We start from the raw sequence: 25,923 nt of genomic DNA on the forward strand, positions 1-25,923 counted from the left end.
TCTACTCCACTCTATGCCACTCCACACTATTCCACTTTACAACACTCCACTCTACGACACGCCACTTTATGACATATTCCCCCACTGTACTGTATGACACTCCACTCGATGACACTCTACTCTACAACACTCTACTCTACTCTATGCCACTCCCCTCAACAGCTCTCTACTCTATGCCACTCGGCAACACTTCACTCAATGACATTCCACTCAACGACACTCCACTTGACGACACTCCCCTCTACAAGTTGAAACACATTTAAATTAAAAAAACATTGAAATTCAATGAAAAAAAGGTTTAATCTTAGTTATAGTTAGGAAACATAATTTCAAATTTCTATTAAAAAACAATTCAACAACACAAAAATTTGAAATTCAAAGGTTATTGTTATAACTTTACAGTTATAACTTAAATGTATAATTTATGCCACACCCAACACTTACTATAACTCACTCACCTTACAAAGTGTTGTGAACCCGCTAGCCAAGCTAAGTTAACTATAATTTGCACCTTGCCCATGAACTGCTTAGCCTTTATCATACTACCTCACTTAAAGTATGTTAAATCATAGTCTTCATAAAAACACTCATGACATTTCAAATGACATCATTTATGAGAAAAGTATGCATGGTAGAGAGCCGAGTTTTAGTTAATTTATTCACGCTAGCAAGATTCACATCTAAACATTCTTTCTCTGCATCTAGTTTAGACATATTTCTTGATGATTCAGTCACAATAGGAGTAGGTATATAATCCTACAATACGCTACATACTGACCCTAAACTGGTATAGCTATTTCTGGATTCCATCATATCTAGTTTTGTTTTAGATGTTACGATTAGTATACACTCGATGGACTGTCTTCGTCAAAGATATCATGTACAAGTTACAAAAGCTCCATTGTCTTGAGATTGTGAGCTGTTGTTTGCCTGCAGAGGAATATCTAAAATTTTCTCTTAAGTCATATGTCTATCCAAAGTTGTTTAATTATCATGACAGTAGCCCTAAGATATTTTTCTAACAGAAAGTACATTTGAAAGGTCCTTGCTAGGGGCACCTCTGAATTAATATACGGTTCTTTGCCTTCTTATCCTACAGCAAACCTTGAATAGCCCTGTTTATGGTGGCTAATGAGCCTGGGATACATATTTGTATGTTTCTGTATTTTATTGTACAAGCTCTTGATTTTTACTGAACCATGAAAAGATTCAAAGAGCACAATGACTTTTGAAGTCTGCTTGCAAAGAAAGTTAGTAGAAAGGTATTAGGGTACTCTGTCCATTGCTCACCTAATCGTCAAACACCCAGAGACTCAGTCTCAAACAATTAGGCCCAAATTTATTAAAGGATTGTGTTGCCCGTGCGTCACGCAGGGTGATGAAAGGGCAATGCAATCCTTAAGTCAAATTTACCAGACCACGCAAGGCTACCTTCTGTGGAACTGCGTGGCTGGGTAAATCTGGAGTAATACAATGTAGTGCAAGTCATGTTACATAGGTGTGGAATGGGTGTTTCCACTCATCCACCCTTGTGTTTTGGTACATTCCCAGACTTAAAAAGAAAAGTAAACCTGGGAATGCGTCAAAATGTCTTTATTTCGCCTTGCTTTTTCCTCTTTCTGCATTCTGCAGCACAGTTAAAAACAGAAAAACGCCTTTAAGGATTGTTTTTGTTCAGGAAGGTAGCCTTTTCTGCACAAAAATAATCCTGCCTGCAACGCAGGCATCCTTACACCTAAGCGCAAGGCTGCCTGCATTTGAGCTAGGCAGCAAATAGCGCGCCAGTGCAGTGAGAGAGAAGAAATGTGCCATATATTAGTAAATACATTCTTGCCATCTCCATTTAACGCAGCTCAGTAAGTTGTTTTGATGCATTGTGCTGCATAAACTCTTGATAAAACTGGCCCTAAATTTACTCTTATAGGTTTGTGCCTCTAGATTGTTGGAGTACTCCATAAGAACTCCTTAAAAGCTACATTTGCAGTTTATAAACAGAAATTATTTTATACATTCCTGCAAAAAGCATTTTCAGATGTGTAAATGTTGTATTTGAACATTAATATATAACATAAATATGTTGCCAAATTGAAATTGTACTTCCTAGCGTTAAAAAAAAAATTCCCCATGAGGAAATAATTTTGCCGATAAAGAACTCTCTACCTTTCCCTTTAGCCCGCAGGTCTGTAGAAATGCAATCACCACTTTGGGATAGTGGGAGATGACCCATCGGGCCTTATTCACAAAAGTAACCTTGCACTTTTGGAGTAAGTTTACTATTTTTTTGTTATTCACAAACTATGGGGCTTATTTACAAGCCCATTGTGTGCTGCCAGTGCATCACTTTTTTTGATGCATCGGCAGCACAATCGGCTTGCTCATATTTAGAAGGCCACTTAAAGTCACCCTGCGTGACTTTTCATGGCCTTGTAAATATGGAACCCTTACAAGCATTACTCTGTGTGAAATGAGTGTTCCATAGGTGTTGCTGTGGGTGTTCCCACGCAACATCCATGGAACTTGACACTTTCCCAGAGTTACAACATTTTGTAAAACTGGGAATTTGTCAGAATCCTGTGCCTCCCCAGGGGAGGTGTAGGAACAGCGCAACGAGGAGACATACTTTTATCTCTCCTCATTTTTTCCTCTGTCTATGTGTGCTGCATTTTGCAGCATGCACAGAAAGAGGAAAATGACATTAATGATTGTTTTTGTGCATGAAGGTGTCCCTTCCTACACAAAAACAATAATCGCCGCAACGCAGGCATCTGTGCAACATGATGCAAGGGTGTTTGCATTGGAACACGACTGCGGTTTGTGCGCTGGCCAGGGTTGAATGACAGGAATGTGTGGTGTTTCTTGTAGATACGGTGCATTCCCGCCCTTTTATTTTGACGCACAGCAGCACAGCAGGAAGGCTTGCTGTGCTGCCATGCCTCAAAATATAGTAAATGAGGCCCAATGAGTGTAGTTCCATGTGTAGTATTTTTACGACTGCAAGACTGGCCTTTCTTCTAGTGTGAAGTCTTTGCAGTATTAAAGATACTGCATATAATACTACACTCATAGTTTGTGATTAGCAAAATAGTTGTATTCTTACACTAAAAATGTAATTTTACCTTTGTGAATAAGCCCTATCGTGTTTCACTTGAAACAGTAATTTGTTGTAAGTAAAGCTGTGGTATAATAAAGTGGGAGCAAAGTAAATACATATTAATGTCAGCAGGTGTCTTGAATATGATAAGGAACATAATCAAGTAGCCAACCAATACACCTTGAATTTTGGAAACAAAAAGGAATGCAAAACATTCAGGCAAAACCAAAGCAAAAGCTAGGTAGTACAGTTAGAATACCAAAACTCCTAGCTAGACAGGACCAGCAGGAGCACCATAGCAGAATGAAAGGCGGCAATGTACCGAATGTAAAAAAGGTCAAGAAGCATTGTGAAGCAGTGATTTCCTGAAAATCTCAGCGTTGTAAAGTCCTTGTTGTGATCATCTGAAGGAATTAGGAGGGTCCGTTTTCACGGCTATCTTGGTTTGGGTGAAGTACATGTGAAATATTGAAATGCATCATCATGGAACAGACTAATTACTGCCTCCATGGCTATATTCAAATGTTGACACAATGAACAAACACCCACATGGTGATTTAAATGGAAGATTTCAAGACCTCTTTGCATAACCTAGAACTTCACAGTGCTGCACAAGAAAACATATATATATATGACGACTACCAAGGGGAGTCTCTGAGAGTCATTTTCTGCTCGAATCAGTATCCTGCTGGTTTCTCTTGAGTATTTTTTTTACGTTAGTTACATGCTCATGTAAGAAAGGTGATGCAATATACTGTCAAACCAAATTTTTCTACAATTGTGTAAATTCATGAATTTTCATGGAATTTTGTGTAATTCTTCAAGGCGATATTACACAATTTCACATACCATTCAAAAATACAACACAGGGGATGAAACACACAAAACGTACATCAACTGCAGTCTGCGGCAGCAAAAAAACTCACATTTTTCCCAAAAAGATCACAGTGGCGCCCCAGTTAAGACCGACACAGGATACCAGAAGAATTCACACATGAGAATGAGCACATTATAGCCAACATATGATCGGCAAAGTAAAACTAAAATCCCCATCATGTTTAGTGCTATTAGTGGAACAATCCTGGACTGTCTGTAAGGTTCCATCATAACATGGAGCCATTTGACGACTTCGAATACAGAGTGCTTTGTCGGCCAAAACAAATGTTTGCAGGGTTGTCATTTTTTGCAAGAATGTAGGTAAAAATTATTCCTAGCAGAGTTGTGGTGATATGGGAGAGGAGATTTCTAGCAAATGAGCATTAATGTTGCAACTAAGGGAAAATTATGAATGTGGGACTCCATTCCACCAGAGAAGCAGTCTTGACTGTTTGCAGAAAAGCAATCGTGGACTGTTCAGGAAAAAGAATCACAGAAAGTAATACAAAGCACCAAGAAAGGATCACATATGGCATTACTTGAAAAACCTAAATTCAGATGTAACATTAATGCCAGGAATGCAGTTCTTTACAATATTGTAGGCAGAGGAATTATAAATCAAATAGTTGTCGTCTAATGACAAGTAGCAGACAGAGTCCAACAAGCTTAAATCATCTCCATTAACACTTGTTTTCAATTACTTAGGGGAGGATGTGAGTAGGAGAACAGGGCAGATTTTAATCCCATCTAAGAGAACCCAGACAACCACGTGGCCAAAAAGAAATCAATAACTATGACTAAAAAAACAGGTGTATATTTTTAAAGAACGCGCTGTTCACTGCATCTGGGATTTTAAACCCAATTACATTTACTTAACTCAAGCTTAAAATCAATGCCAGCTCCAAGTTAGACAAAAGGTAGTACTAGTTTTGTATTTGTGCTGTTATCCAGTTCGGTCAACATTAGATAAATGTTGAAAAATACTATTTTTCAATGGCCGGAACATTATGCTTATACAGATGATGCATATAATCTACTTCCGGTATCACTCTGCAGCATGCACAAAGATGTATGGAAACCTCATTGAGGCAGTCTTCAAATTAACATTTAGTGCTCGTGACCTCATTGTTCACAAGTGTGCCATCAAAATCCCTCTGTGAATAGCATTTTAATGAAGGTTATTGGCCGACTCCATGTCACGGGGGCTCCATGTTCGAGTCCATGAATTCCTTCTCATAAAGCATTTGAATCCAGAACTCCAATATAATGAGCTCAGCTGAGGGGACGCAAGCCTACAGTTCCCAGAATGAATGTGCGGGCCACGACCGCAGCGTCCCTGACGACATCTGCTAACCTTTACTTTTAATGATCGAGGCCTTTGCAATAAATCACAGTAGCCACCTTGTAGAGACGAAAAGAAAGCTCGGAGACATAGGTTCCTGTGTGTTTTCCTAATTAATTTGACATATCCGCCTCGGTTTAATATAGTACAACTGGTATTGCACAAGTTGTATATGTCAGTTTAGAGGCGTGTACTACTTGTATTGTATTGTAGCATTTGTATAGCGGTTACCACCCTTATGTTGGGGGAAGTGGGGCTGAAGCAATTAATGGCTTTTGAAGGTCCACTTGGGCTGCTGTGGTAAGAAGATGGCACTTGCCTGACAGTGGCCGAGTGGTATTAAAGTCAGAACAGCCCACACTGCCTACAATGGTAGAATTCTTCTTTAAGTTTCAAAAAGAATTTGGGGCAAGTGAATATGCAAGCAAATTGTGGGCACAAAATACAGCAATAGCAACTTGATAGGTTGTTCAAGCAAATTACAGGCACACAGCACAACACAACAAGTCATGTATATTTATAACAAGACTAGAAAAATATATTTAATGAATGGACAATGATATACATTTTGATACATACTCTTAAAATTATGAAAATGTTCATCAGGCATACTCACACTCATCCTTTCTAACATCATTTACTCATCATGCTCAGTGTCAATATATATATTATGGAAATACAATAACTATTTAAATCTTTGGTAATACAAAATTGGGCACAATACTCATAATTATTATTGATGGCAATTAATGACCATGTGCTGACCATGAGACACAATTCTGAGGGCTGTGATGTTCTACACGCATTTCGGCATAATGCCTTCATCAGGAAGCCATCAGGGTAATGTCTGTATCTATAGGAACAGATTCCATGGTTCCGGCTTGCTTGCTTTTAGGGCCTAAAATGGGCCCAGTTTTGTATTACTAAATATTTAAATATTTATTGTATTTCCATAATATATATTGACTCTGAGCATGATGTGTAAATGATGTTAGAAAGGATGAGTGTATGCCTGACGAACATTTTCATTATTTTTATAGTATGTATCTAAATGTATATCATTGTCCATTAATTAAATAATCTTTTCTATTCTTGTTTTGGTTTGTTGTGTTGTGCTTTGTTCCTGTAATTTGCTTAAACAGCCTATCAAGTTGTTATTGCTGTGTTGTGTGCCCACAATTTTCTTGTATATTCACTTGCTCAAGATTCTTTTTGAAACCTTTTGTCATTATCCCTGCTCTTGGCAAGCCATCTCATTGCAGGGGACCTCTCTTTTTTCAAGATATGAATTCTTCTTTAAGACATATAATTATCCTTTTCTACATTGATATATTTTCGACCTCCACCTGCCAAGCGCCAGCAGCTCCTGTTCTTTCTGCTATCACTGCAAACACTAGTAGAGTTTAGCAAAATTCACATTTTGTCTTCAACAAAAATACTGATTGATAGTTTAAAGTTTTTGTGTTTCTTTGGATGAATATTCTACTGGAAAGGCAATGGCGAGTGAAACCTGTCGTGTCTAACAGAAAAAGGTGCCAGATCCCGCTGGCTGCTCTTTTCTTTTACGCTTCTTTACCCTGGGCACCGCTCTCTTGGGTTTCATTGGACTGACCTGTTCCTAGAATAGGTGGCATCAGTCCCACAGGGGCGGAGTACAAGAAAAGCCACTTAACTAACACACCACTCTTGAGCCATGTGTTCTGCTCTCCCGGGCGATGCTGCGGGAGGAATCCGGCCAGGCGTTCATCATTTCAAGCTATCAGCCAAGAGATAAATTCACCTTCGAGGCATCTGACAAAGGGTCATTTCGAAATGTATTTTTATACAAAGTATCTTACTAAGTGCATTCCATCAAGAACGCCAGCTATTACCCACAACATATGCCCATCCCTCCACTCGGTCAATTATGAATTCTTCTCCCAGATTTCAATCAATTTATGCTGATTTTTACAGATAAATACACTTAGCAAAAATGTGTTATGCTGTCTGTATTTATTTTTAAAAACAAAATACTACAGAAAGTATGTCTTCCAGAAAGTTGTACTCAGTTCTGTCACTAATGACTACCATGCCAAAATGTGTGCAGTGGACAGCATGGCAATTAAAAGGAAGTGAGATTTCGTTAAAGTGCTGCTCATGTACAAATGTGAGTGCTCTACACTGCTAATGTTTACAGATGGGGTAGTGTTGCATTATGAATAACTTGGTGTATGGCCAATACCCGACAAGAGTCAATTGTGAGTGTACAGTTATCAGTTAAACATGTGAAAACATATAGTTGCAGCTTCTCAGAGCAAAAAAATCTATACTGAGGGCAGCGTTAACAAAAAAAGTGCCCTCATTATGAGCCAGGTGTGAGCTCTCACACGCCTTCCTTGAAATTCTGTGGCATTTGCATCAGTGTCTATCGCATTTGGCTATATCACTAGTGACCTAATTAGACTGGAATACATTTACGAAATGATGAATTTTGTATTCGCAGCTTATTCAAAAACTGACAGATGTTGCCGAAGAGTGTCAGAACAGCCAACTGAAAAAGCTAAAAGAAACCTGTGAAAAGTAAGTCAACATAAATTCATATCAGCTGCAAATGTATTTCGCCTGCAGGCTGGCATCTCACGGGCTCACTTCATTAATTTGTTTTCCTCTAAAGAGAAAAAAAAGAGCTGAAGAAGAAAATGGATAAGAAGAGACAGGAGAAGATCACGGAAACAAAGACAAAGGATAAAAACCAAATGGAGGAGTAAGTGTCTAATTTTAAAATAATAATAATTGCTGGGGACGAAGGTTTTTCTTAGGACACCCAAATAGGTGCAGAAGTTGTTGAATCTGGAGGCTGCCTAATTTTGATTCCACCTTTTGCCTCTTTCCACCACCTCACACTTTCCGTCTCTTTATCTCACTGCTGGATCTTTTTTATCTCTGCTATATCCTTTTGTATCTGTGTTCCTATCTTTCTATTTCTCTCTTTTCTGACGTTCTGTTTCTTGGAGAGTGTCAAAGTCTGGTAAAAATGAGTGCTGGTGCCCACCGCCTGTGACTGCCACCACAAAGTAAGCACTGTCCAAGCAGAGGTCACAACTCTTGTAAAAGTTGTGATTGTTCATTGTAAAGTTTTATCTGACTAGTGGCTTTGTAGTATGACTATAAATGTATACACAAGGGACAAGGCTGTATTTCTTAAGTTTCTGATAAGTTTTGTAAAAGGCTCTTGCTTTAGCAACATAGGTATGGATTGGTTATTTGAAGGTCAACAACTTTGGATCCCAACAACCTACTTCGAGTATAATCTCCTTTAAGCACACTGTGTCACCTTTGGAAAACGACCTCTATAAAAGCGGATATAATACGTAAATTCTTTAATGCCATTGCAAGCCAATTTGTATTCCTCCTAATAACCATGTACCTAAAAGCTGGTTTTCTTTTCAATCTGTTCCCATCTGAGGAGACAGATGCATAGCATGAGAGACCTTAACCATGACTATGTGTGTGCATGTGTGAGCGTGTGTGTGAGAGAATGCATGTGTGCATGTGAAGAGTGTGTTTTTGTTCGAATATCAGAGAGAGAGCTTAGCTCATTAGATTACCATGGGTTCTATGTACTACTAACACTTCAAACCATGTGTAATGTCTTATAGAACTCAATGGCACTTGTCTTATTCCCTTCTGGAGAAATAACAAAGGATCCAAACCTTAGAGCCACATGTATGCGTACGGCGAACAACTCACTGAGCTATTAAATCATTGGATATAGTTAGATTGTTATTTTTCTATTAAATTTGATTTTTGATATTTAGTTACCCTTTATAATGTTTCCCAAAATCTTAGACACTTGGCATAAGAGTCCCTGCAGAAATTATCAGCAATGTGGGGATAGGCGTAGGAGCACCAGGTAACAATGTACACCTGGGGGCTAAGCATCTCGAGAGATACTGCGGGATCTCTGAATAAAACAAATCGGTACATACCAAAGAAATTTACAGCAATGTTTTTGTAGACTACTTTTTTCAGGTGGATCACATCAACCAAATTTAGTGAGTTGATAGTAACACTAATGGACAACCCCAAAATCCAATCCTGAAAACCACATTAACCACAGTAGCCAATGGCTGAACATAGTTCAAAAGCCAAATACTATATGTGTACGTATGTGTATGCTGTGTGCTGTGGAGTGTGTGCGTTATGTGGTATTCAATTACATCAGTTCTCTCCAAACAGCTAAAGCTCATGCCCGCACCGATATTTGTAATGACGGAATAATTATTCGCCTTAGGGAGAAGACAGAAATGATTCGATCGTATATCCAGGAGGTGGTACAGTACATAAAACGGGTAAGCCCACACACTCCATTATATATTTTTTTTAAAGTCATGTGTCTAATTTGCTCTTCATTGTCAACCTGTGTAATTACTTGCAATACTTTTACAGTTCTCGGCTGGAGTACATGCTTATAGTTTTACAAATGCTGAGATTGGACTTCACAATGTAGTGTATTGTAAATCAAGCACAATGTATGTATATTTAAAAGTGCCCCGATGAATCTTGTGGCACATGGAAATATTTGGGGTGATCTGACTTTTGTTCATGGAGACCAAAGGTTTTGTTCTAGTGTTCTGCATATGCAAATCTGTTTTTTCATCATAGTTAACTTCATCTCCGGTTGTCTTTTGGGTGAAGGATCATAAGCCATAATTTCTTGCTAAAGTCACAAAAAAAGGTGAGGGATGGAATGCTTGAATGAATCTAAGCCACTGGCAACTGCTCAGGCTGCATTTCAGTCCGTTGTTTTTCAGGCCACCAAATATGTTCTTTTGATAATTTGTTTATGTTTTTCTAAATGTATATTTATTAATTTATGAAAAAAAATTAAATTCAATTTATAAGTTTTAAGGTTGAACTTTTTCTTATATTTATATTATTTGTAAAGATGTAGAAAAGTAAAATGTTGAAGTTTATAAACATTTTACTTCTATTATTTCTATTTACTTTTTTTAAATTAATTATATATGTTTTAAAAGTTGCTTTTTATTTCTTTTTAAATGCTGTTCATACTTTCTGTTTCATTTTTTTATATATTGTTTTATGTTCATTGTTTGGAATATTTCTGTAAATTAGAAATATTTAGTGGAAGTTGTATTTATTTGATTTTATTTGCTATTTATGATTTTGAAAAATAATGTATTGCCTTCTGGGAATACTAATTGTTACCCCTGTTGTGTCCAACATGTTTCCCTAAATGACTTAAATTGGAGTGAGAATGCTAAATCTAACAACTTTAGTGTCCAACACCTTCCACAAAAAGTTTAGGTTGGAGTGACAATAGTAAATTTAACCCCTGAAGTGTCCAACATGCTCGCAAAAATATTTTAGGTTGGTGTGTGAACACTAAATATAACCCCTTTATTGTCTGACACCTTTCCAAAATTGTTTATATTGGATTGAAAAGAGTAAATGTTACCCCTTTATTGCCCAACTTCTTACAGAGAATGGTTTACATTGGAGTGGGAATAGTAAATTTGACAACTGTAGCGTCCAAAACCATCAGCAAAATGAATTAGATTGGAGTTGGAATAGTAGATCTAACCACTGTAGTATCCAACATCTTCCCTAAAATGGTTTAGATTGAATTGAGAATTGTAATTGTAACCCATTAATGTCCAATACCTTTCCCAAAATGGGTCAGATTGGTGTGGGCATAGCAAATGTTATCCTTTTAGTGCCCAACAGCTTCCCCAAGATGGTTTAAATTTTACTGGGAATTGTAAATCTTGCCTTTTTAGTGTCGAACATCTTTCCCAAAAATTGTGCATGCCATACTGGAAATAGTAAATCTAACCCCTTTAGTATCCAACTCCTCCTAAAGTGGTAGTGTGGAGTAAGAATAGAAAATCATTTCCTGTTAGCGTCCAACACCTTTCACCAAATGGTGTTGGCTGGAGCAGTGGCGGCTCCTCGAGGGAGTGCTGTGGGATGGCGAGGCGGGGGAGGGGCAGGGTGGAGGGTAGTAAACTACAGAATACGGCAGAACGGAGTACATAAATAAAACAAATTACATTGCGTGCCCTGCAACGCCAAATCAGCGATGCAGCACAAAATTTAATTAGTTTTATTCATATATTTATTTACTCAACTCCGTTCGGCCGCATTCCGTAGTATACTTTAGTGTCCAAGACCTTCCGCAAATTGGTTTAGATTGGAGTGAGACTAGTAAATTTAACCCATTTAGTGTCCAACACTTTCCCCAAAATGGTTTACATTGGAGAGGGAAAAGTAAATCTAACCCCTTTAGAGTCCAACACCTTCCCCAAAATGGTTGTGATTAGTATGCTAATAGTAAATCCAACCACTTTAGTGTCCAAGACCTTCCCCAAAATGGTTTAGATTGGTATGAGATTGGCAAATGTAACACATTTAGAGGGTCATTAGGATGGCGGGCGGATCGCCACCGCCAGCCTGATGTAGTCGATCTGCCCGCCATCCCAACCCGATTTACCCCTGCCATATTATGATGGTGGGGGTATCGTGGCGGATGCAAAGTGCGTCCACTGCTTTTCCACCGGTCAGCAATTGTTCCGATTGCCAGCCGGGCGGACTTGGGCCTCAATATGGTGGCGGTGCCTAGCAGGCACTGCCATCCATATTAGGATGTAGGGTGTCACAGGCCTTTCCAATCGCGGCCATGGAAAGCTGGCAGGGAATTGCTTTGGGGGCCTGGGGGTTGGGGGGGCTGCACTCAGGGTACCCATGGTACCCCCTACATCACAATGCACAAGGTGGCAGGCACCGCGCAGTGCCTGCCACGTTGTGCATGGCGATGCACAACAAGGCACTTGCAAAATGCGACCACCAGGGTGGCGGCCGCATCCTAATTAGCGGTGTGGGACCGCCGCACGTATGGTGGCTGGTCCCTGCACGGTGAGGATGGTGGACGGACTAAAGTCCGCCTGCCATCCTAATCAGCCCCATAGTGTCCAGCACCTTCCACAAATGGTTGAGATTGGAGTGAAACTTGTAAATAGTATCCTTTTAGTGTCAGACATCATCACTACAATGGTTTAAATTAGACTGAGATTAGCAAATCTTGCCGGCTTTGTGTCCCACACCTTCTCCAAAATGGTGTAGGTTGGAGTGGGAATAGTAAATCAAACCCCTTTAGTGTCTAATAGTTTCACACAATTGCTTGGATTGGAGTGGAAGGAGGAAAGTCTTGCCCTTTTAGTGACAACACCTTCTCAAATGGTTTGCAGTATATACATTTCTATTGTGTGTATTTTTTACAATAATAACTAATACATGTCAAGGTTTTTACATGTTTTTATTTATTTATTTTATTGGATCAACATTTTTATTTTTATTTTTGATAGATACTTTTTTGCAAAGAAAAATACATTTTCACATTACAGTGGTACATGTATATACACTTTTTTGCTGTAGTATCATGTGTAATATAGTTTGTAATACATTTAAGACGTCTATTTTTTTACATTTATACAAAAACTACACACATTTTTTTTTTCATACTAATCCTATAGATAGTACTTTGTATTTTTAGTTCTTATAGTGCATTTTTAGTATATATTATTTAGCACTAGTTAACTGTTTTTATATACAATTGTATTTCCATATATATTTGTATTTGGTCACTTTATTGTTCAACATTTTAATACACTTCAGTACATTCTTTACTTATATTTTATAACACTACTTAATAACTGCTTTGTAACATTACTATTGATTTCTATTGGACCTGAGTACTTCTTTATAATGGTCATTTGTTATCATGCCTGTATTTTGTACTCTATTTGTGTTATTTTGAGGTTGATTTCATTTGGGTTGGTTGTGGTTTCTTGTTGCTGTTCAATGGACAAGGTAAGACCTCTTTTAATCTTTTATTTAGGGTTGTAGGAGTAGGGAGGATGTGGGTAGATCTAGTTTGTGTGGTTTGTGGTGTTATTTTGTAAGGTTGTTTAGTGAACGTTTGTGTTGCATTGTTGTGTAATGTCATAGGCCTAATTATAGTTTGCTAGTAATAGTATGTTATTTTACTTACAGTTATGTGTTGAACTATGTTTGTAGACTTGTAATATTATGTTTGTGTTGTTTTGGGGATTTATGTATTGTGGGGGTGGATATGTTTTTACAGGTTACTAAGTGTGAGTGCAATGTGTGCAGCTATTTTTAATGCTTTTAGGAAAAAGGAAATTAATTTGTTTAATTTAAACCAATGTTAGATTTTTATTTCTGTTGTTTTTTTTGATTTCCTAGAGTGTTTTCTTTCTTTCAATGTTTTGGTGGTTTCCAATGACTGTGGATTACTTCGGTGGATTAAAGTCAGACATTTCATTTTTGCATTTATTGAGAGTTTCCTATTTTTTATTTTTGACTTTTTTATGGATTGGATTCTTGGGAGAGTGAGGCTGATCAAAAACTTCAGCTATGAAACTGTGTGTATGATATTTTTTATTTCTTTTAGAGTGGAAAATGTTATATTTTATTATGTATTCTGCTTTAACAACAACGAAAAGGTTTTATTTTGTATGTTGGTATTATAGCTTGTGAGTTACTTTGTAAATTTTTTATATTGCATCCGTTTTGTTTTCCTGTAAATGTTTTTAATTAAATATGATTTTTTTTACATTTATTTATCAGCCTTATGTGTAATATATTTCAGTGTCTAATTTATGGAAATATTTACTCAAATATGTATTTAAAATTCTTTATGATATAGTGGTGCTGTTAGGTTTTGTTCTATTTTAGTTGTGAGTATATTGGCAGGTATGCTGTGTATGATAGTAATTTAGCTATCATTTTTAGGCAGTCTACTCCTTTCTTATTTATTTAGAGTCTGACTTCGAATTGGAGCATTTTGTACATTTCCCTGGTTTGTTTTAATAACTTAGATTTGATTTGTTTTACTGACCATTCTGTTTTTAGTTCCCAGTAGTTTTGCTCTTTTTGGAGAGCTTGTATGGATTTGAATAGCATTGGCTATGTTTCTTTCTAGTGTGGTTTGGAAGGCCATCTTTCCACTGCACTTTAGGTTTAGACTTTTTAGCTACAGTGCTTTTGTAGACATTCCACCATGGTATTTTTAATTTGGGTTGTTATCTGTGTCCAGTGGGGTGCAGTCTACCAACCCAAGTGTCTTCGAAGTAGTCTGTTAGTGGATTTTGGTTTTGTTCATTTCTTTTGATAAAATGGAGATTCTGTTAGCATGTGGAAGCGGTTAGCATGTTGTAGAGGTTAGTACATCTGTTACAAGTACATATGCCAGCGCTATCAATTCTTTTATTTCAAAACCAAGCTAGTTTTATCCTGCATATTCTACACTTCATGCTGGTTTTTGCAGATGTTTCCGTATACTTTGGTTGAAGTGGTAATAGCTGCCTTGTATGGATGTGTGTGGGTATACAGCAGCAAATGTGGAACACCTGTTTTAAAGTTTGCCAAGTCCCTGCTGTTTCTTTGCCTGCAGCCAGTGAACAAGTAGTCTAAAAATTTTAATTTTGTTTGCTAACATAATTAAAAAATGCTTTAAAACATTGTAATTGTATACTTATATACATGCGGTTGCTTTAAGGTGCACTTGATTTTCTTTTGACGTCACTGAGATTTGGATCCAGAGGGCTTTCCTTTTCTGTTAGTAAGAGAAAATGTTTGTTTTAGTTACATGTTAGCAATAGAGGTTTGGTTAGTTTTTGGGGAGTGGCAGGGTTTTAGTTTTGAGTTTAACCCATTGGGGTTGGTTTATTTTTATCACTGTGTTTATTTTGTTTACATTAAAAGAGACTTTGTGTGAAGTATACAAACAATAATTATGTAAGAATGACTATACATAATAAAAGAGAGATTTTACTGATTTATCTATTTGCATTTTACAATTATGTCACCTTACTTTGCAGTTCATTTAATTGTTAGACATACTTGTGAATGTGCTCTGCTATTTTCTTGAAGACTTTCTTCAGTCCTTTCTTCATACAGCCCTAAATGAAGAGTGTTGTTTCACTGCAGTTGTTAAGCTTTTCCTGTGAAAAATAGTGATGTTTTGTGCTCTTTTTATAGTGTTCACATAATTATGCTTATATGTGTATAGGTCGGTTTGTTTTACAGTAAATTGTATTACCTACTTTGTGTGTAGTTTAAATTTGTTTTCAACTATTACCTTTTGTGGTGGACACTAATTAGTGTTTCTGTTTTACTTTTAAACGGGAGCATTTTTTAGATTGTTGGATCATTAAGATTTTTTAAACACATTATTAATATATTTTGAATATTAAATTATTTATTTTTGATATTTGTTGTAATATTTATATTCTAGTAATAATGTTTGTATTTTGGAAAGTGTTTACTTGTAATAGTAAATGTATGGTGAATACATAAGGTTATATAAGTGAATATTTTTATGTTTACTGTTCAAAAGTAATAATCTTTATTTATGCATATTTAATTAAAAAAAGGATTTATGATGCATTTTTTTGTTGATATTGTGCGGATACATATAAATAGACAATAATTCATGTTTAAATATTTGTGTAGTCTAAATTGTTAAACTTAGATATTTTTGACAGCTATTTTTTGTCATTAATATTTGTATCATTTTTGGTTAAGTATAGGATGGCAATACTTTTGTAATCAATATTATTTTAACTATATTTTGGGGAGTCAATATTGTTTTCCATGATATCCTGTCATCAAACCATATGGGATGATAACCTCCGATTCCAGTATAGTGCTATGTACTTCACATGATGAAAAAATAAGAATGTATGGACTTGTAGAATTTGAGTCTTTGAGAGCTCCTGTTCAACAGAACAACTTTGTTCAGTACCGTGCCAAATGAGGCAATTAGAATCAACTAACGTATTTTGGGAGATAGATTAGTCATTGGACTGTGGCTGGAGTGCCAAACGCATTACAATAAATCTAACCTTTTTGCATGCAGAATTATTTGAGAAAATACTAATTTCTCTAGCTATGATTAGGATATTCATCAGACTGAGAAGGAGGCAAAGTTTGAGTCTCTGAATCACAATATGAACCAGAGGGAGTAATAGGTTCTGCAATTTCCAAAGAGTTTCGATGTTTGGCCTTTGTAATTTATAGTCAACTTCAGTCACTGCCTATATAATTACAAAGGTGAAGTACATAGTTTAAATTGTAGGGCTGGTATAGTATCATACCACACCAACAGCCAGTGGCATCCAGTAGGATGTTGATACCTTCCTGTATCCATATTACTGTTATATCATGCTGCTAGTCCATCAGAAGGTTCCTTCACTGATTTCTGCCTAAGTGGAATGAGAGCGATATCCATTGTGAGCACTGTCCTCTCGCCATTGACTAAGGGGTTTATATAGAGTTAGGTGGATGCAGGAAATCTGCAAAAACAAAGGTGAATGCCCCGTCTTCCCTAGTCATAGCAGATATTAAAGTGCATACTTCAAACAGTACAAACGGTATATCAGCCAATTTGTGGTGGATGTCCCATATCCTCCAAAACCAAAATAGCCCCACCAAGATCCTTGTTTGGACTTTGGCTGGCAGAGTTTCCATTTACACTTTACATCTTCAGGTAGGCAGTGGAGGATTATATACCCTACTTATAGACCTCCTCTAGGGCAGTAGATGGTTCTGTTCTAAAGTGGCTGTATATGCCACTAGTAGAGCCCTCGGTGGAGAAATCTCTGATGTAAGATGAGAAACTTGTTCATATGGCGAGTGACATTGTTCATAAGACAAGAATACATATCAAGCATATTGATGCTTTCCATTCTGTAAATGTTGCCACCCTTTCTAGTACAATGTTTCACAGTGGTAGCTTAGATAGACCTGATAACATATTAGTCATTCTAGTAGATGCTGATTGACACCATTTCTAGCAAAGTTACCTTTCCATGTTAATGGATCAGGCTTTAGACCCTGAGGAGGTCATGCCAGCCTTCTCTAGAGATTGGCCAAGTGCCTTCAGATTCTGTTCACCAGGAAGCACTATTTAATCACACCAGAATATTATTTTAAGTGCAGCTATACATGGGAACAAAGGGTGTGTTCCCTCGGTTGCTTCCTATTTCCAAAGTCGCAGCTCACACATTATGACAACTGTGAAAATATTTACTTTTTCTCTGTTTCTCATCAGTCATATTTGTTTACTTATTAAAAAATGCATTGTTTCTTTTTCATCTTAGGCTGTCTTTCTGAAGTTTATTTAATTGCATGCTTGTCATTATTGGTCAAAGATGGAGAAACACAAAGACAAATTCAAAAATGTTTTCCTCAGACCGAAAACACTGAGATGAAGTATTCCACAAACTGAGAAACCTCCCTCAGCCATCTGCCTTCCCCTCACACGTAGCACATTAACACACCTATCTTGCTCTCTCCAGCGTTCCCACATGTTGACAACACTGCCTTGTAATGTATAAATAAGGGCCCCCTGTAAATAATAGGTACTCCTAGAACAGGGAAATAGTTCAAAAACAAAATAACATATCTAGGCAGTAAACATGAGTTATAGAATTATGAAACAATGTCAAAATTCTAGTTAATTGAAACACTGTACTCTCACTACGGTCAAAGATGAGTTTAAATCATTTTATTGATATTCAATAAAACATCTGGAAATATGTACAAAAAAGCAATTGGAAGTAGCAACAATATAAAATAACCATTACTGACACAAAACATTGTTTCCAACAAAATACATAATACAATAAAGAATTACATATATTGACTAATGAAATAAAAAAAGGGGCAGAAAAAGGATGGTAGTTTCGGTAGAAAGATGTAGATGCCTTGTCACATGCCATTCAACAGCTAACCAATTCATCCCCGCCTCCTCCATCCATGCCTGCAACTGAGATATCCCATAAAAGATTTTAGGAGCCAAAACCATTTTGGAGGCCCCTGTTTCCAATAAGTTTGAGTTATGATCCATGTTCAGCTAGTTCACACCCATTACATAAAAGAGGCTGTTGACAACTTGGCCACATTCTATGACCAAGGATTATTTAAATTTCTAACATGCTTATTTGCATAATGATAACATCATGTCAAATGAACTTCCACCGGACGAGATCACAGGATGTGACCCCATGACATGTGAGTGCATCACTGGAAAATATTATTTGGCTTTTGATTCTGTGGATGTCTTATTGAGTGAAAGGGATAGCCTAAACACCTAGGGATAATTTATTGTCCACCATAGAAACATGGTAGCAAATATGGACTGCAAGACCCCTCCCATCTAGCCATTTGCTACCCATTGTTTATTTAGCAACCATATGTTATCTTAACCCTTACCCTTGCCTTTACTATTCCTACCGTATGTCTAAGGACATTTAATATGTAATTTCCAGTCTGTTTAGTACTCTCAGCCAATGGTCTCCAGCTTCCACTTTCCTCTCACAAGTGTAGTAATTCTATAGTCATTTTTGTGCGCATTTAAGAGTAAAGACAGGGGAGAGAAAGAAGTAAAATGAGAAAGGATACAGGGATAGAGGGATAGAATTAAAAAGGGAATCAAATCAGAAGTAAGATGAGAAAGGAGGGCTAGGGCAGAGAAGATGAGAGAAAGAAAAAGGCATTGAAGCAAGTCAAAGGAGCTAAAGAAAAAAGGGGCAAGCATAAGGGAGAAGACAGAATGGAAGGTGTAGAGAGGATTGAACAGGGAAGGAAACGAGAGAAGAAACTGAGGGGATCAATTAAGAATAGATTGGGAGGGGAGCGAAAAAAAGAAATGATTTAACGTAGAAAACGGGTAGTAGAAAAAAGAGGGGGCAAGTAGTATAAGAGCTGGGAAGGCGAGATCAAAATGAAGAGAGAGTAAAATGAAATGATGAAAGAAAATCTTAAGAATAAATCATTTGACATATAATAAGAGTGCTGAAATGTAGGAAGATGTAGAGAATAGAGAAAAAAGGGAGGAAACATCGATGGGTAAGATGGAAGCATGGGGATGAGATGTAGAAAATGAGAAGCAAGAAGGTGAGGGAGAGGATGATCTATAGAGTAAATGAGAAGAATAGAGAGACGGTGCACAGAATGGGAAACAGTGATAAGTAAAGAAGTGATGAGCAGAGAAAGAAAGACTGCGAATATAAGGGCATTAAGGCAGAGATGGAAGGGAGAGAGAAAACAAGAAGAAAGGTATGTCTGGCATAGAAGAAATGAAGAGGTAACGGGACACAGAAGATTCAAAGGAAGGAAGAGGAATGCCCTGGGAAATTACGAGCACTAAGTTAGCATAAGATTGTCCTAGTGTATCCTATGTATCCCAGGTTGACCTGTTTGCTCTCATCACATCAGGGCACAGATTCACATGATGAAGTCTCATGATGTATAAAGCTTTCTTTGCAAATGTTGATGGCTCTTTTACTCTTAGATGAAGTCTCCAAAATATTACAACATTATATCCCCTTGTTAAAGTAACTTAACACTGATGTAGTAGAACATGATGAGGAGGAAAACACTCTAATTTGTGACTCTAACCGTACTTAATAAATCTTGGTTGGGAGGGGGACAGAAAACCATAATGTAACTGGTATACAGTGCAATGTCTTCACTTCTGTTAGGTATCTATTTAAATAATGAGACACCTTATTATATGTATTTGCACAGGGTGTAGACAATGTTTCGTTCTTGGAAAGGGAGTTCCCCTGCTTTGAACAGTGAGGCATTTATTTTCATTGCTGGGCAAACAACATGGTTGATCCAGTCTCCCCTATTTAGACCATCATGGCATCCTTGCAGAGAGGCTAGGTCAGTCAGTATGCAGTACTGGCTTCTTTTCAGTTTTCCTGAGCCGGCCGGGTCACCTCTCACTTAGTGAAAGTTTTAAAGCCTAGTTGAGGTCCAACCTCTCAGGTGCCCCTGGTCTCTTCCACAAACTTCAGTACTGCTACAAAGGGAAAAGGAGTAAAGCGATGAAGAGTTTACCTGTCACTGACAGAGCTTTAACGGGGCAAGAACTGTCAGCTACTGAGTAGCTGCACTTCTGCAATATGAAAGGGAGACTACCAGCATTCCTCCTCAGTGGTTTAACACTTTTAAAGGAGAGTACCAAGACTTCTTATTAGTGGACAGATGCTCTAGGAGAGTGAGTGCCTGCATTTCTGTATTTTCATTCCAAGCAAGGGACTGCTGAGATGGCCAAATCTCCTCGCACCCTTCGTCTCAGTCATGCGCTGCAGTGCACAGAGTGATATAGGAATTTCTGAAGGCCAGATGAGCTCTGGGAACCTTAAGGGGACTTCGGAGAGAGCAGTGTAAGTTTGAAAACACCAAGCCTCACCTGTAGGGGCTCCTATTATGAATAGATCAGGTTAGGGAGAGATGCTTAACAGCCACTGATGGAACGATGCTGGTGCACACTTTCATCTAACAATGTGGCTTGGGGGACTGGGAGCACCCCTGTAGACTCAACTGGGCAGACATCACATCCACCCAACGGAAGTCCAAAACCAGTGTGCAATGCACGAAAAGCAAGCCAATGTATGTGACGAGCCCACCTTCCTACTTCCAATACATGGTCTCACCATTTTTGTGCCTAACTTTATTTATTGTCTGTAATACTTCAATGGCATGTGTTAGACCTTGCCCTTTTTGCAAGTTTATCCCCAAACTTTTAGCCTTTTGCCTCCTATTTTTCTGACCCTGTTTTGTTGGCTGTATGATTCTGGGTACCTTACCACTGGTAATCAGTGCCAAAGTTCATATAGGCATGTCACTGGGTAGCTCTGTAGTGGACTGGATCTGTAGCACTGTTGGCACAAGGCAATATATCACACATTCCTCTACCTCAATTGGTTTTGAGGGCAGAATGCAAGGCACGTGCTGTTGGGCTGGACATGCATACTTAAGAGATACTTAGCCAAGCTCAGTCAGAACCTGGCTGACCCAATGTCATTATTAACTCTTGCTCAACTGTAGCACACAACACAATAAAAAATAAAGACAGACACAATTAACTGCATTTTTTAAATAGTTATAACAGCGTGACTGCCCTGATCAATTAACAAGGAGTCCTCTTGACAAACGGGGACCGGTCAAATTCCAGTTTGCCCATGCTTTACGTTGTCTGCATGTGCTTGAATACCAGGGCTGTTTCTAGGTGTTTTGCCGCCCTAGGCGACAATTTTACTACCATAACTCTCTCCCCCTGTCATCCAGGCTAGAAGAATTAATGCATTACATATTCCCAAACTCATGTTTTTTTCCGCCCTCCCCCTTTTTCCGCCCTAGGCGGCCACCTAGTCTTGCCTAATGGTAGAAACGGCCCTGTTGAATACAATGGCTTTATTAAGTTACAAAATACAGACTGCACTGGGCAGCCCTTGGAATAAGCTGCTCCTCTTTCCCCATTATCACTAAAGTCTACATTTGTTTTACAATAAAACAGGAAATTGTTGAAAAATGGCAGAGTAGGACACCGTTTTGATGAGTCAATATAGTCAATATTTTGACACAATTCTGCCTCCCACATCCTATATCTGTAAGCAAGGCAGTCAGGCACATGTGGGTGTGTAAGCATTCTCCTTTGAGAAAACAGACATGTTCCCAGCTCTTCCTCTTTATATCTGTTTTGCTTTCCCAGCTCCACAATTCTTCTAGCTCATTAACAGCCTGCAATTATATGCTTGTCTGAGTGTTGCTCTCAAGGGCCCGAACTGCAGTTTGGGTGGATTGCCCTTTTTTGAGACACAGTGCACAATGAACTGGGCGTGCCTTGCACAGACAAGGACAGCACACCTGATCACAAAAAATGTGCTGTTCACAGTTCATTAATCAAAAGTGGTTCTTTTGAAGGAGGGGCAGTGATTCTGATGCTAGAGTGTGCAGTGTGTGACTGCACTAATCTGCAGGGAGATGCCTCGAGCTCCCTGGGATCCCTGAGCCACCTTCATAGATTTACCCTCAGGGGCCACGCTGGCTGTGTGCCACCTCAAATGTGGTGTACAATCAGTGTGCCTCCTGACAGCTTCTATGCTCCTTTTGGGCACTTCAAGTACCCCTAAGGATGCGAACCACCTCTGCATCCCCACTACACTATGTTCAGTAAAGCCCCAGTAAAGACAGGTTGCAGTTGTCCCTAGTACTGCACTGTCACTGACTTGTCTTTAATGCCAACCACCTTATAAGTCAGATATTTCAGACTACCTTATTGACAATGGAATCTAATCCTTAAGCTACTAATAATGGTAGCTAATGACAATGCATACCCTCTGGAAGTGGGGTGCCCACTTTTAGTACACAGACAGTCAGAATGTGATATTGGTTATAATGAGGCATACTAGTGTTTTCCCTTCCATATTTGTTATACATCACACCTTATACTTAATATAAGCTTCTGTATAAAGGTCCCATTTTGATTTTATGTTAACTAGAGAAATAATTAGGGGCCTATTTATTATAAAGTCTTGCAGCTTAGCAAGTCATCTTGTTGTGTTGGGTGACAGGAAAAGGGCAGGAATGCCCGTATTTAAAAGAATATGGCACAATCCTGCCTTTGTCCCTGCGCTGGCACCATTTTGGCTGCCTAGCACCAATGCAGGCACCCGAGCACCGTGGTGCAAGGGTGCCTGTGTTGTAAGAAGAATTATTTTTATGCAGGAATGTCCATTACCTGCACGAACACAATCTCTTCTTTCTATGTGTGCTGCCGAATGTAGCACACATAGAAAGATGTAACAGCCATAAATAAAGTAATTTCTCCTCGTTACGCCTCAGCTGTGAAGGTGTAGCATTTGGCGCATTCCCAGGTCTACCACTTTTGGTAATTCTGGGAATGTGTCAAAATCCATGGATGTTGCGTGGGAACACCCACACAACATCCATGGAACACCTCTCTAGCACAGAGTAATGTAACACAGCAAATTGTGCTGCATAGCATTACTCTGGATTTATAAAGCCAGTCAGGGCCATGCAAGGTGGCCTTGCATGGCTTCATAAATAGCATTTTGGGCTTGCGTCGCCCATGCCCCACATTGCATGGAGAAAGTGCGACAGAACCCCACTCATAAATATGCCCATTATTTTATTATTTTATTGTTATTTTCAACTGACGATCACACTAGCCTGAGAAATTAAACAACACAGAAGACCAACGTGACACTGCCCCTTCAGTGGAATGTCTATTAACCATCAAAAATGAGCCTCCTGGCTTCCTGTAACAACTACCTACACCATGTGATTCCGTCCCTTATTATATATATTATCAGGTCAAAGTAATAATTTATGGATTTGGCTAAAAAAAAAGACATGCACTGTTGAAACAGACTTAAAAACGACACAACATACAATACAATAAATGAAGCACATCACACAATTACACTTTAGAGCGTGAGAGGATAAATCTAAGGAAGCATCACCACCTCAAAGTAGCAGCAAATTTCAGCTTGGCAGACCTAGTCAGAACATAATCCTCTTGTTTACAACCAAACTACTAATTGTACAATGGAACATTACGAACAATGCAAACATCGCCATTTAGTTCCGTGGATTATGTGTAATTCTAGGGGCATATTTAAGGGCCACAATCTGCTGAGATGTCTGATCTCCCCACCAACTTAAACTTTACCCAACAGGTCTCATCCCCCACCCATCTGAAAGGGCACATCCTTGACCAAGTCTGGACTCACGGCCTGACTACTTCCATCCCCACAATTGCTCCTTGTATCTGGTCTGGCCAACACTTATTAAAATTTACACTTGTACTCGCGACCATCGATAAAATCAGTGCGACCGAAGGCGGTCTCGCTAGGAAATGAAATGCCGTCAATAAAAAAGACTTCCTCGATACGTTATCCAGCACAACCCCATCCCAAGGCATCGACATCAACGCCACTGAAGCGAACCTATTGGATTGGCTACTCAAAGCCAGTAACAAGCACGCACCCCTCAAAAAAGTTAAATTAGCCCGACATGCCGACGCACAGAGATGGCTCTCCACCGGACTTAAAACCTAGCAACTGGTCTTGCGCCGACTAGAGAGGCAGTGGCGACTGAAATATTCCCCTGACAAAAAACGTCTCTATACCACAGCCCGGAAAGTATATAAGAAGACCATCCTCGCTGCCAAAGCCGCCCACTTCTCTACGCGTATCCTCAATTCCAACAAAAGCTCTAAAGAAATATTTACCATAATTAATGAACTGTCCAACCCTGAGAGAATCCTTTTGAAGGTTACGCCCTCCCAAACACTGTGTAATTCATTATATGTCTACTTCATTGAAAAAATCACCACTATCAAGGCCAGCATTCCCAAGCACCCTTCCAACCCGAACTCCTCTGCCTTGCACAAAAACACCTGTACACTCAGTTGCTTCCCCACTATTAGCACCGAAACCTTTCAGGATCTCCTATTAAAAGTTAACTCAGGTGCCCCCTCCAACTGCTGCCCACCACACATACTCAAAGACTGCCTCGCAGTCTACCCGGGCCCTGCACTCGCCCTTCTGAATGAGTCACTTTCATCCGGCCAAGTCCCTATGGCTTTCAAGAAAACCATAGTGGTCCCCCTCCTAAAAAAACCTGGAGCTGATCCCACGCTTCTACCTAACTACAGTCCGATCTCCCAGCTTCCGTTTTTGGCAAAGGTACTAGAGGCCCACGTAGCTAAATGCTTATCCAACTTCTTGGAGGAGTCTAAATACCTCAACCCTTATCAAGCAGGGTTTTGGCCAGCCCATTCCACTGAAACCGTAATCCTAACTGTCCTTGATACTCTCCGGGACAATGCCGATAGAAGCTCCCCTCAGGCACTGGTGTTACTGGATCTCTCCACTGACTTTGACACGGTCGACCACATTATTCTGGTTGACCGTGTCAAACATGCTGGCATTCAAGGTGTGGCGGCTCGCTGGCTCTCTTCTTTTCTGGAGGACCTTTCCCAGGCCGTCCGTCAAGGACATTTTTTGGCCCCTCCACGCAAAACTACTTGTGGTTTTCCACAGGGCTCGGCTCTCTCTCCCCACCTGTTTAATCTTTATATTGTCCCCCTGATCCAGTCCCTTAAAGACAGGAAGGTGACGGTCTTCAATTATGCGGATGACCTGCAATTAGTCTTCAAGATTGATAACTCGCACAGCTCGGTCACCGAATTCCAGGCCACCATGCTGCATATCCAACAATGGATGGAAAATAATCACCTTAAATTAAACCCTGGTAAGACAGCCATAAGTTCTGGGGTTTACACTACTGGCCACCAGAGCTAGGACCTCCCCCCTCTCCCTCCACCTCGGCCAAAACACTAGGAGTCTCCCTCAACAGTGACCTCTCACTGAAAACTCAGGTTGGTGCGGTCATCTCTAAGTGCTTTTTTCAACATCGGAAGATCAGGAAGATACATTGCCTTCTCACTCAGGAAGCCCTGATCCAGGTCATAATAGCCACCGTCCTGTTGCACCTGGACTATGCTAACTCTGTGTACTTGGGCATGCCACTCTACCTGCTCAAACGGTTGCAGATGGCCCAAAACCATGCAGCCAGATTAGTTTTTCGCCAACCTAGATGGCAACCCCCTTGCTGAGGCAACTGCAGTGGCTCCCCATTCCTCAACGTTGCGCCTTTAAAACAGGCTGCCTCATCTTCAAATCCCTGCATTGCAATAGTCCCGAAT

At 39.1% G+C, this 25,923-nt stretch overlaps 1 protein-coding gene across 3 annotated transcripts in view; it reads left to right on the forward strand.

Moving 5' to 3' along the window:
• The window catches only part of PLCB1 (phospholipase C beta 1), a 2,173,917-nt gene that overhangs the window by 1,818,179 nt on the left and 329,815 nt on the right, over positions 1-25,923 (forward strand). For all 3 annotated transcript variants that reach the window (XM_085612648.1, XM_085612647.1, XM_085612649.1), the window contains exons 28-30: positions 7,792-7,868; positions 7,963-8,052; positions 9,583-9,640. In XM_085612648.1, the coding sequence (XP_085468774.1) occupies positions 7,792-7,868; positions 7,963-8,052; positions 9,583-9,640 (225 nt within the window). The remainder of the gene's footprint in view (positions 1-7,791; positions 7,869-7,962; positions 8,053-9,582; positions 9,641-25,923) is intronic.

Source organism: Triturus cristatus, chromosome 6, assembly GCF_964204655.1.
Source record: "Triturus cristatus chromosome 6, aTriCri1.1, whole genome shotgun sequence".
NCBI lineage: Eukaryota > Metazoa > Chordata > Amphibia > Caudata > Salamandridae > Triturus > Triturus cristatus.